Here is a 12,045-nt window from a genome sequence, read left to right on the forward strand (position 1 = left end):
TGTTGTGTGACAAAAGGGGCATGCATATTTATCGTTCCTAAGAAAACAAATATGACATTGATTACATGATTTCAGCTTTGATCTGGCTAACCCACTAGTATTGACGAATCTGATAGTCTTGCTCTATACATGAGTCGATCAGGCAATAGCTGACTTAGTAAGTATACTTTTAGCATTTAGCTCAAGTTAAAGCTTTCACATTTGACCAAGTATATTGAAAAATGTGACAACAACTAACTTAGTATTACTTGATCGGTTTCAAAATGTAGTTAAATAACATACACATTTGATGCCATATATATGTTGCTACTCTTTTCTATAGATTTGGTCAAGTTTTAAGAACTTTAACTTAGACTAAAAGATAGAAGTACACTTATTTAAATACGAACCGAGTACATTGTAACGTGTTCTCCTCTGTCTGGGTAGGTGTACACGTTTTTGTTTGTTGGTCAAGAAGAATTTTCCAACCAAACAACTTACGGGAAAGAGCACGTAGAAAAGTCTGGGTCAATCTTGGAGTTTGACGTGTCAGATTTGGGCGTGCACGCGCAAATGCGCAACCAGTCAACCGCCGTCCACCGGTGCCACCACGGGCATATGATACTCGTGCCGCCGCCGCCCCAACCGATCCGACGGCCAGCTCCGACGATTTCCTTTCCTGGCCGCGCTACATCCTAGGCGCGCCCGCCCGCCCCATACCGCCCGTTTCCACCCCCCAAAATCCGGCTGCCCTCCCGCAACCAAGGAGCTCCTCCACTTCCCCACGCCTCTCGCCCGCGCCCCTCCTCCGATCCCTCCACCACCACGCCGCCAGCCGCAGCGCCGGGCCTCCCCATCCTCGCGGGCCCGAATCTAGGGATCCCCGCCGCCGGATCACGCCGGGAGGGGCTCCGATGCTGCCGTGCGCGCGGTCGGCGCTGCGGAGGCGGGGCCTGGCCCTCCTGCGCGGGCGCGCGGAGGGCGGGCGGGAGGCGCTCGCCAATGCCAGGTGCGCGGCCACGGTGGCCGGCCGCGGGGCCGGGGTCGGCCGCTGGCCCGATCCGCCGGCGCGCACCCGGTTAGGCGGCCGGTGGCCCGCGGCCTCGCAGACGAGGTCCTTCCTCGGGTGCGGCGACGGGGCGGAGGGCAGCGTCCTCTCCAAGGTCTACGAGGAGCGGCGCGTCATGGGGTACGGTACAAATGGCCATACTACTCTGTTTTCTGCGCCTAGCTGATTAACTTCTGAAGAAACGGAACTGATTCATCGTGGTTGGCTGCGATGTGGGGGTAGGTACTCGCCGGAGCAGATGTACGCCGTCGTCGCGGCCGTGGACCTCTACGAGGATTTCGTGCCCTGGTGCCAGCGCTCCAGGGTTATTAGGCGCTACGACAATGGCTCGTTTGACGCCGAGCTCGAAATCGGGTTCAAGTTCCTTGTTGAGAGCTATGTCTCTCATGTGGAGATGGAGAAGCCCAAGTACATCAAGGTGAGACCCGTGTAATGTAATGCACCTGCCATCACACTTATGGAATAGTAATATGCACACAATTCAGCTGGAATAGAACACCTAATTAGATCACTGATTCTTGAAGGATCCTAGAATAAGAAACAAAAATAGATCGCTGACAAAAAAAGTTGTTCTACAGGCAGGCAGCTGTATGGCAGGTTCATTCAAATACATCACAAACGCGCTTGTTATTATATTTCATGTTCTAATTTGAAAGCCACCATCATGATTTAGATTACTTGTCACAGTGAGCTGCAAATGGATGTACTATTCTGAGGAAGTATTCATGTCACCTGTTACAAATTGACTCACCACTTCCTTGGATGGTTTGCTGTTAGATCTGCTGAATATAACACTTCTATCCTGGTTTCTCTACCGGCAGCATAATTCCGTTCATGATCTGCTGCTACCATTGTTTGTTTATTTTTCATTTAAATATGTATAAAATTTTCAACCTTTTCCACTGACTGTTATTGATAAGTTGCTATTTTAATATGCCCAGACTCTCGTATGTGTCAGACATGATATTAGTTTGCCCGACCTATAAGTAGTAAACACCTACTCAGTTACAGGCATCTCTGATAGATAGGTTCTTCAAATACAGTTTGCTCCAGAAAGTTAGACCGTTGTATTCATACTATCTAACTAGCTTTGCCGTTGGATCATCCATTTAAAATCAATTTAGACAGAATGTTATACATCAATGTTTACTTGAAATGTAGGACTACTGTGATGACCTCACCTTAAAAAACGAGAGTCCCTGTGTATCACTGCTAGTCGCTAGTCCTGGAACGACTGCTAGCACACACAGTTTAAGATGTAATATCATAAAGCAAAGGTCAATTATTACATCGTATGATCCAGCGGAAGAAATAAAATAGCTCTTTACAACTTGCATAACTTTCAAGCTATCACTTTATTTTATAGTTCAAGCAGCAATTAAACAAATAGCATAGAGCCTTCTTCCTTCATGAAGCCACAAACAAACATGTTGGGCAAAGACTCGTAACCCAAACCAAAGACCTTTTTGAAAACTGAACTGTGCTTGTCATGCTTTCTTGTGGGGTGATCCTGAACCGTGCTTGTCATGCTTCCACTACCCTCACCATAAGATCGCATCTTGTGGGGTGGTCCTGAACCGTGCTTGTCATGCTTTCTCTTCCTCCTTTCCAGTTGCTTCACCGTATTCTCCAAGGTTATGGCCTTGTCACACAACGCCTGGTATGTGGGCACATAGGCCGCACATAGGCCACTGACAGTTGGACGAGCAGCTCATCATTCAGCCCCTTGAGAAACTTGTTTTTCCTCTTGGCATCGGTGTTGATTGTCTGGCGAGTAGCCGGCCAAGTTGCTGAACTCCTCGATGTATTCCAACATGCTGCGGTGTCCTTGGCGGAGATTCTGGAACTCAATCCTCTTAAGGTCCATAACTTCCATGGATACATGGGCGGTGCGGAAACCCTCCTCAAAAATGGCCCAAGTCACCTCGGTGATGGGGTGGGTGAGTTGGAAGTTCTCCCACCAGCTAGCTGCAGGTCCTTCAAGCAAGTGTGCTGCAAATCGAACCTTCTCCGCGTCGGTGCATCCAATAGTCACTAGGTCCTTATTCACCGAACACAGCTAGTCATTGGCCACAATTGGTTCAGCTGCCCTTGAAAAATTCTCAGGAAATCTTGTCAATATGTCTACATGGGGTGGAGGTGGTAGTGGATTGTTGTTGTTGTTGTTGCTGATCATATGGTTGTTCATGTGGTTCATAGTCTAGGTCATAGCCTGCATCAGCTGAGCTTGAGCCTCCATTTGTTGGATGTAGGCTGGCACCTCAGGTTACACCTGGGCAAAACTCGGGCCCGGCTTCGGGCTAAGCCCGAAAAAGCCCAAACCTAAAATGCTAAGCCCGAGCTCGGCCCGGCCCGACAATCAGGCCTATAAATTGAGCCCGAACCCGGCTTGAACAGGCAAAAGCCCGACCCAGCCCGAGAAGCCCGGCCCAAACCTTAACTAAAGTGCAAAAATTGCAAGCTTGAGCTCGGCCCGAAGTGCAAGCCCGACCCAGGATTTTCGGGCTGGGTTGGCCCGGGTCGTCTGGGTCGGGCTGCCCATGCGCAGCTGTACCTCAGGTTCACGGGGGTGGCATGCTATTTGGTTTCAAAGGTAAGATTAGATTTGAGAGAGAACCTAGAGGAATAAAATTCTACCCTTACGCAACACATGCACAAATAACCCTTTAAACACACTCAAGCATTCATTAAAATAACATTTAGTTCAAAGATACGTATAACTCAAATCGTCTCGATGAAAATAAACTAATAGCTTGACCACGAAATGTGGTGGACAAACTCAAACTCAAATGCTATAATGAGAAATGGCAGTCCCTCTACTCAGACCTTGGTTCCGAAGAGGTTGACGTAGGTCCTGACGCTCATCCTCGGTGCATGGTAGCGCGTGTTGGTGGTGGGGGTGTCCTCTTCCGCCACGATTAGACGGGCGACCTCCTCCATCACCTGGTCCTCCTGAACCGTTGTTGGATAGCTAGGGCTTGCTGGACAGCGAGCACCTCTTGGGTAGCTGGTCGAGGTGGCGGTATCTGCTGCGCCATGTGCACGCACTGTTTCCCGAGTGCCAGGATCATCGCATCCTAGTCCAGCGTCTTGTTTAGCAGCTTCTCATTGTCCTTCTTGAGCTGGACATTCTCGGCAAATAGCGCATCCCTCTTATTCGCAAGCCACTCGATGAGCTTTTCTAGCTTGATGAGCTTTTCTAGCTGCTGGTACTTCTTGTTGTTCTCCTTGAGGGTATGCTTGGTCCAGTCCAGATCGCGCATCTCGGCGCGTAGAAGGGTCTCCACCTTGTAGGCGTACCTCTCCATATCCTCGAACTGGATCTGCATCCAAGTTAGGCCCTCGCATTTCCCGAGGTCCTCATGGGAAAACCCTCAGAGCTGCGCTTCCTGAAGAACTGGCGACCAGACTCCTCGTCGATGCTATCGTTGTGCATGTAAACGATGCGGGCCAATGCCTCCTGCATTGCCATCACAACGCCGTCATCCTAGTTCAGGTACCTCTTCAAGTAGACCACCATGTCGGTGACCGGCTTGAAAGGGCGCCCCTCGATGGTCGTCTCGATCTCCCACCGCTCCACGGTGGGCACATCAAACGGTAGGAGCTTGCCTCTGAGCATAGGCGGGCGCAGGTTCGGCGACCTAAACACCCGAGACAGTGTGTCGCTGAAGGGGGGTGGTGTCCTCGTCGTAAGGGGTCTTAAGCTACGTGAAAGCAGCCATCTATTAGATTTACACTATTAGATTTACACTCTGTAGAGGTTGTACAACTTTACCCACAAGACCTAGTCTATTCTTCTACCATTGGTGCACATTTTGCTCAATGGACAGATGTCGACTAGGACGTGACTTTTCCGAAGTGATCCCTCGGACCTTCCTCTACGGACCCATACCAATCACCTAGCTTAAGACCCCCTACGACGAGGACACCACCCCCTTCAACGACACACCACTATCTTGGGTGTGTAGGTCGCTGAACCTACACCCGCCTATGCTTAGAGGCAGGCTCCTGCCGTTCGATGTGCCCACCGTGGAGCGGTGGGAGATCAAGACGACCATCGAGGGGCGCCCTGCCGAGCCGGTCATCGACACGGTGGTCTACTTGAAGAGGTACCTGAACTGGGATGATGATGTTGTGATGGCAATGAAGGAGGCATTGGCCCGCATCGTCTACATGCACAGCGACAACATCGACGAGTAGTCCGGTTGCCAATTCTTCGGGAAGCGCAGCTCTGAGGGATTTCCGATGAGGACCTCGGGAAGTCACGAGGCCTGACTTGGATGCAGATCCAGTTCGAGGATATGGAGAGGTACGCCTACAAGGTGGAGACCCTGCTGCGTGCCGAGATGCGCGATCTGGACTGGACCAAGCATACCCTCAAGGAGAACAACAAGAAGTACCAGCAGCTGGAAAAGCTCATCGAGTGGCTCGCGGATAATAGGGATGCGCTATTTGCCGAGACTTTCCAGCTCAAGAAGGACAATGAGAAGCTGCTAAACAAGATGCTGGACCAGGATGCGATGATCTTGATAGTGCGCGCAAAATGGCGCAGCAGATACCGCCACCGCCACCTCGGCCAGCTACCCAAGATGTGCTCGCTATCCAGCAGGCCCTAGCTGTCCAGCAGCCACCTGCTCAGGAGGACCAGGTGATGGAGAAGGAGGAGGTCGAATTCATCCTTCCCAACGTGGAGACCTTTCTGATCGTGGCGGAAGAGGAGGACACCCCCGCCACCAACACGCGCTCCCATGCACCGAGGATGAGTGTCACGACCTACATCAACCTCTTTGAAACAAAGATCTGAGAGAGGGACTGCCATTTCTTATTATAGCATTTGAGTTTTAGTTTGTCCACCGCATGTGGTGGTCATTCTATGAGTTTATCTTCATCGAGACGATTTGAGCTATACGTATCTTTGAACTAAATGTTATTTTTAATGAATGCTTGAGTGTGTTTAAATGGTTGTTTGTACTTGTGTTGTGTAAGGTTAGAATTTTATTCCTCTAGGTTCTCTCTCAAATGTAATCCTTCCTTTCAAACCAAACAGCATGCCGCCCCGTCGTGAACCTGAGGTGCCATCCCACATCCAACAGATTCTGGAGGCTCAAGCACAGTTGATGCAGGCTATGACCCAGACATATGATGAAAAGAACAACAACAATCCGCCACCCCCGCCACCGCAACCTCCACCCCATGTGGACATGTTAACCAGATTTCTGAGACTCCGCCCTAAGAAGTTTGCAAGGGCAGCTAAACCAATGGTGGCTAATGATTGGCTGCATTCGGTGAACAAGGACCTGGTGACTATTGGATGCACCGACGCGGAGAAGGTTCGATTTGCAGCACACTTGCTTGAAGGACCTGCAACCACCTGGTGGGAGAAGCTCATCATGAGGGTGGAAATAGGCACCAACACTACAAGGAAATAGTCACCACAACAATGGTTATAAAAATTTCCACAACTCGCCACAATGGAGGCCACAATGGCAACAATCACAACAACGGCCACCGTTTTGCAAAGAGGGATATCAGCCAGGTTGAATGCTACAAGTGCAAGAAACTGCATTTCACCAATGATTGTCCTGAGAAGACCGCTGCGGAATCGAGGACGACTGAGGAGACAAGGAAGCCGAACCCATTCCAAAAGGGGCATGTTAACCACGTCAACATAGAGAAACTTTACGATGAACCCGATGCAGTGATCGGTAAGTTTCGGCTTAACAACTTTACCGCATTTGTCCTTTTTGATACTGGTGCATCGCATTCATTCATCTCAAGAGCATTTGTGGATAAGAATAACCTGCCCACGGAAACAATAGGATACCCGCTTAGAGTGAGCTCCCCTGGGGAAGAGATGTTTGGGGAAGAGATGTTAGTAAGTATGTAGACAGTTGACCCTAGTTATTGGGACACATGAATTTCCAGTCAACTTGGTAATCCTGGAATCCCAAGGCCTAGATGTAATCTTGGGCATGGATTGGATGGCCACATATGAAGGCCAAATAGATTGCTCAACGAAGATTGTTACACTCACAACCCCAGAGAAGAAACGGATTCGTTTCCACTCAACCTTTGAGCTAAAAGGTAGTATGGTTAATGCTCTTAAGGGGGTTATCCTAGAAGAGGTATTCATAGTAAGGGAATACTAGCCAAGAGACCCTATAAAATGGATGTTGAGGAACTGAAGGAGTTAAGAAACAGCTTAAGGAATAAATCGAGAAAGGATTCATCCGACCCATTCATCATCATGGGGAGCACCTGTGCTGTTCGTGGAAAAGAAATACTCTAGTAAAAGATTGGTGATGGATTATCCTTCGCTAAATAAGGTGACAATTAAGAATAAGTACCCATTGCCCAATATCAATGACCTGTTTGACCCCGCGTAGCTGCACTTTTATGTGCAGATTGCTAGTTCTTCAAGAAGGTCTTCGGTTTGGGTTATGGGTCTTTGCCCAACATGTTTGCCTGTGGCTTCATGAAGGAAGAAGGCTCCATGCTATTTATTTAATTGCTGCTTGAACTCTGAAATGAAGTGCTAGCTTGAAAGCTATGGAAGTTGTAAAGAACTATTTTTTTTTTCTGCCGGTGGATCACACGATGTAATAATTGACCTTTGCTTTATGATATTACATCTTAAACTGTGTACTAGTAGTCGATCCGGGACTAGCACTGATACATAGGAACTCTCGCTTTTTAAGGTGAGGTCATCACAACTACTGAGACTATGAACCTGGAATGTTCTTTCTTTACTTATGTTCCGGCTTTCTCAACACTTAAAACCTGGGGAATAGTTTTTTGTAGCTGAATCTGGGGAGTAGTTGCATTTGGGTTTTTGTGGTCTTCTTTTTAAACTAAGGGCTAGTTTGGTTCTTGTCCACGTGAATTGTTGCCTGGCCTGAAGCGTCCCTGAGAGTAGCCTGGTATCTGTTTGTTTGCTGTCCTGGAAAAAGCCTGGATAGCCTGGCCGGGAGTAGAATGGAGCTAGGTTAGCCTGACTAGAGGAGCCAGGGACATGGTTAGCCTGGCCCAGGCGTTGCAATTCGATCGCCTGGTAACCAAGGCAGGCTGCCTGGGAAGCTAATTACCGAATGTTTTTTCCTTAGATAGGCTCATGGGCGTAAATTGTAGTCCTAATAACTACCAACCAAACACCCTTCTGTCTAGGCTGCCTGACCAGGCAACAATATACACAAAATCCTACTTCAGTCCAGGCAGTGATTTTGCCCAGGCATATGAACCAAACTAGCTCTAAAACTTCGATGGCTTCCATGAATATGGGTGTTCTCTATGGGTGGATTTCTTTGATGAGTAAAACGGCGCAAGTACTTTGCCTGAGAACTTGGAGGTGCAACCAGTTTTGAGGTCATGACATGTGATCTGCTCTTCGATGACGTAGAATACATCAACATGTGCACGAGCCAAATCCGGGTTGGTGGCTAGGCGTGCGGGAGCGCACGCTGCCCACCCGGGTTCGAACCTTGGGTTCGGCAGGTGCTCAGGAGTTTTCTTCTATAAAAATGCCAATGGGTGCTAGTGCCTGGGTTGGTCGCCTTTTTTTTGTGCACGAGCCAAATCCCAGCTCATGTGCACACCTAGATCTTATAACATATATAGAACATCCCCATACTATGTCTTTCTATAAACAGAGTTGTATTCACTATACAACTGTAATACTGCTGATGTGTCTTTTACATTTGTAACAGTTATAATGTGTATTTGTCTGATTGACCACCACTGTTATAATCTGCACCCACCCTAATAAGCACTGTAGCTCTTTTTCTATGTTGTCTAATTAATGTGGGAATTTCTAGCCTTCCGAAGCAAGCATGGAAGCTTATTAGACCTTGTTTAGTTATTTTAATAAATACAGTGTATGGTCAATGCAGTCAACTCGGATAATCTAGGTTGCAGTCAGTTTAGGGTTTTTCTTCTTTTTCGTATTTATCAGTGGTATGCCAGTTCTCCTTTCCGTAGTATCTTACTTTTAACCTTTTTCCATGGTATAGTAGTTGCACTTCTTTTGCTTCTGACTGCATTGCTGTGTTGCAGACGACAGCGTCTCAAAGTGGGCTTTTCGATCACTTGATAAACGTTTGGGAATTCAAGCCTGGTCCTACTCCTGGAACCTGTGACCTATACTTCTTAGTGGATTTTAAGTTCCAGTCACCCCTATATCGTCAGGTAAAACTTGTTTGTTATAAGCATACAGATCAAGTGCCTTCATTTTGTTCCTTTTTCAAGGTCCTCATCAAGCTTTTCATCACAGGTTGCTTCCATGTTCTTCAAGGAAGTTGTTTCCAAGCTTGTGGGATCATTTAGTGATCGATGTTTTAGAATTTATGGACCTGCCGTTCCTGTGCTGGAAAAATCTTATGGGCAAGGAAGGTAGAGACATAAATGATCTAATTCAGAAGAATATGAGCTTCATGAGAACTTGTGTCCGTATTACAACAGAGGATTGTTCGCAGAGGATACATATAATCCACCATTTGTGATGTCACTGTACTTATTAGGCAAGTGGGTCAGGAGAGAAATCGGCCAGAATTTTCACCCTTTGGCTATTTCTAAGATTTTTTCATGTACTACTAGTTTACTACCCATCTGTAACAGCAAAATGGCCAGCCACACACGATTGTTTACCAGGTCAATCGGATGTTCAAAAATGTATTTCGTCATGAACTGTTGGCCACAGGCATATAAAGGATGATGTAAGCTTCTGATATTATGTGAATGGCAAGCCCTGTGACTTCTTACTTACCTTTTAATTCATGTTGTTTCCTGTCGTTCATCTTTAATTGGATGCGTATGAAGTCTGCTCTTCTTTGCCCATTGTGCAACCACCTGATGGGGACCAAACCGTTTGAGCTTATTGTGGCGCGAGTAATTACTGATTAAGCAGGATCAAGTGATCAGAGTGAGTACGACCAGTTAGCCATAAACTTTGAATCATGCTCTGTGAAAAAGAACTTTGAATCGTGTCATTATGATACAAATGAACAAAAAATCCGACGTGGTGACCGGGCAGCCGGCTTGCAATGCAAGGAGCCACGTCTATGATTTCTGATTTCTCCTACTCCGCCCTCAACGCGCTAGCAGCCGCCCTAAGGTCCGGTGGCCCCGACAAGGCCGGCCACCAGTTTCGCCAGCCTCCGTCCCGCCTCGCCCTGCCTGACAACGTCAATGTCTCCCCCGACCGAGCAGTCGTCACCCGGGGCCTCTTCGTCGCCGCCAGCGCACCACTGTCCCGGCGTGACACCGTCGAGCGGGCGCCGCAGCAGCTCCTGGTCTATCCTCTGCAGCAGCGCCTCGTCGCCGTAGACGTCGCCGAGCCGGCCCGCGAACGCCGCCCCGCTGCCGACCACGGCGTCGTACCGCGACCGGTGGTCGCCGTCCGGGACGTAGACCCGGAAGGTGTGGTTGACGGTGGCGTTCCTGAAGCGCGCCGAGTTGGCCATGGCCGTCTGGAAGTAGAACTCCATGGGGCTGAGCGCGTTGCTGAAGTACATGAGCAGCGTCCTCGGGAGGTTGTCGGGCGCCACCACGCAGTGCTCCACGAACCCCCGGCTCAGCACCGTCCATGGCGAGCCCTTGAAGAGCTGGAACGCGTCGGGCTTCTCGCGCTGCCCCGACGAGAAGGAGATCTCGGCGTTGGTGCTCTGCAGGAGGTTCTGGTCGAGCACGAGCACCGGCGCGGTGTCAGTGTCCACCCTGTGGTCGATGAAGTTCAGGTCCCGCGGCACGGCGGAGAGGGCGTGCAGAAGGTCTGCGCACATTACCATTGAATCATTGATTTTGTCAATGACATGAGAACAGCTTGCCGGAGTAGGCAGATGACGAGACGTGATGACAGATCAATTTGCAGTGGTGCTCACGTACCGTCCTGCGTGACGAGCGGGTAGTCCGTGGCCTGGAGCGTGACGAGCCAGTCCCAGTCGGCGCCGATCCTGACCAGCACGGAGGCGCCACGGAGCACGGCGGCGACGGCGGACGCGCCGCGGCCGTCGACGGAGTCGCCCTTGCCGAGGACGTGCACGTTCCCGTACTCGAGGAAGGCCTGCTCAGACCGGACGTAGCCCGCCAGCCTCGCGCGCTCGTAGGCGCCCGCGCCGGCGTCCAGGTGCAGCAGGTACCGGTTCCTCGGGTGGTACACGGCCTTGAGCAGCCGGGTCATCCTGACGGACTCGCCGTGCCCGCCGGAGATGTAGTACGCCAGCACCGGCGGGTACCCCGCCCCGCGCCTCGGGACCGTCGCCGCCGAGGCTGGGCTGTATGGGACGTCGTCGTACTCGTACCCGGCCGCGTCCTTGAGGAAGGAGGTCGGCCTCGACGACGCGTAGCCCAGGACCAGCAGGGTGGTGGTGACCGCGGCCAGCGACGCGAGCGCCGCGCACGGGGAGAAGGTCAGGAGCCAGGAAGAGCGAGACATTGCGTCAAGGGCTCGAACCCTCCTCTTTCCCGCCGTGCCCGTGCCCGTGCCCGTGCCGGAGGAATGGTCGCCGGCGGTCCTGTACAAGTAGTTTGTTTACCTCTTTTCAGCTTCCAGGTGTCTGTCAACGCTTCTGTTTGTTGGGCTGGGATCGGATCGTGGAGGAGCAAACATAAGCACTGACGCAACGCCGAAGTGCTGTCGATATATAAGTACAGTATAATGGATGATGGACGGGGATATATCTTGTGTTGTTGATCCCTTGTTTTTCTATTGTATACTGACATGGCATGTGGAATGGCGACCATGAAGGAGAGGACGTGCTTCCAGGGCAAGGAGCGCGAGCCGGCAAGCAGGGCGGCATGTCGCGGAGCACCCGAGCGTCCCAATCATTGCTGCTAGCTGATTGATGGACGGAGGTTGTAGTCGACGTCTTGCGGCCGGCTGTCGCGCGCGCACGATCAGTTCGTGATTCTACTTACGAACCACGTACGCGGTGCCACACAGATTTACGTGGAAGATCAAGATTCCTATACAAATTAAACCTTTTTTTTGGCTGGTGCTGAAGGTA

General features: G+C 50.2%; 1 protein-coding gene and 1 pseudogene across 1 annotated transcript; one reads left to right on the forward strand and one right to left on the reverse strand.

Moving 5' to 3' along the window:
- The first annotated feature begins 878 nt into the window (after positions 1-878).
- Positions 879-9,811, forward strand: LOC124667331 (coenzyme Q-binding protein COQ10 homolog, mitochondrial). The gene is made up of 4 exons (XM_047204629.1): positions 879-1,168; positions 1,271-1,466; positions 9,098-9,229; positions 9,315-9,811. The coding sequence occupies exons 1-4, from the start codon at positions 894-896 to the stop codon at positions 9,435-9,437; spliced, it is 726 nt and encodes a 241-aa protein (XP_047060585.1). The 5' UTR covers positions 879-893; the 3' UTR covers positions 9,438-9,811.
- Positions 9,812-10,137: 326 nt separating this feature from the next.
- LOC124662852 lies at positions 10,138-11,474 on the reverse strand (annotated as a pseudogene).
- Positions 11,475-12,045: the final 571 nt, after the last annotated feature.

The sequence above is a fragment of the Lolium rigidum genome, chromosome 6 (genome assembly GCF_022539505.1).
Source record: "Lolium rigidum isolate FL_2022 chromosome 6, APGP_CSIRO_Lrig_0.1, whole genome shotgun sequence".
NCBI lineage: Eukaryota > Viridiplantae > Streptophyta > Magnoliopsida > Poales > Poaceae > Lolium > Lolium rigidum.

Bases quoted from the DNA above. Each gene is read 5' to 3' on its own strand.
- LOC124667331 (XM_047204629.1), top strand. From the start codon at position 894: ATGCTGCCGTGCGCGCGGTCGGCGCTGCGGAGGCGGGGCCTGGCCCTC. The intron at 1,169-1,270 runs GTACGGTACAAA...ATGTGGGGGTAG, and splicing joins GAGGAGCGGCGCGTCATGGG to GTACTCGCCGGAGCAGATGT. The intron at 9,230-9,314 runs GTAAAACTTGTT...TTTTCATCACAG, and splicing joins AGTCACCCCTATATCGTCAG to GTTGCTTCCATGTTCTTCAA.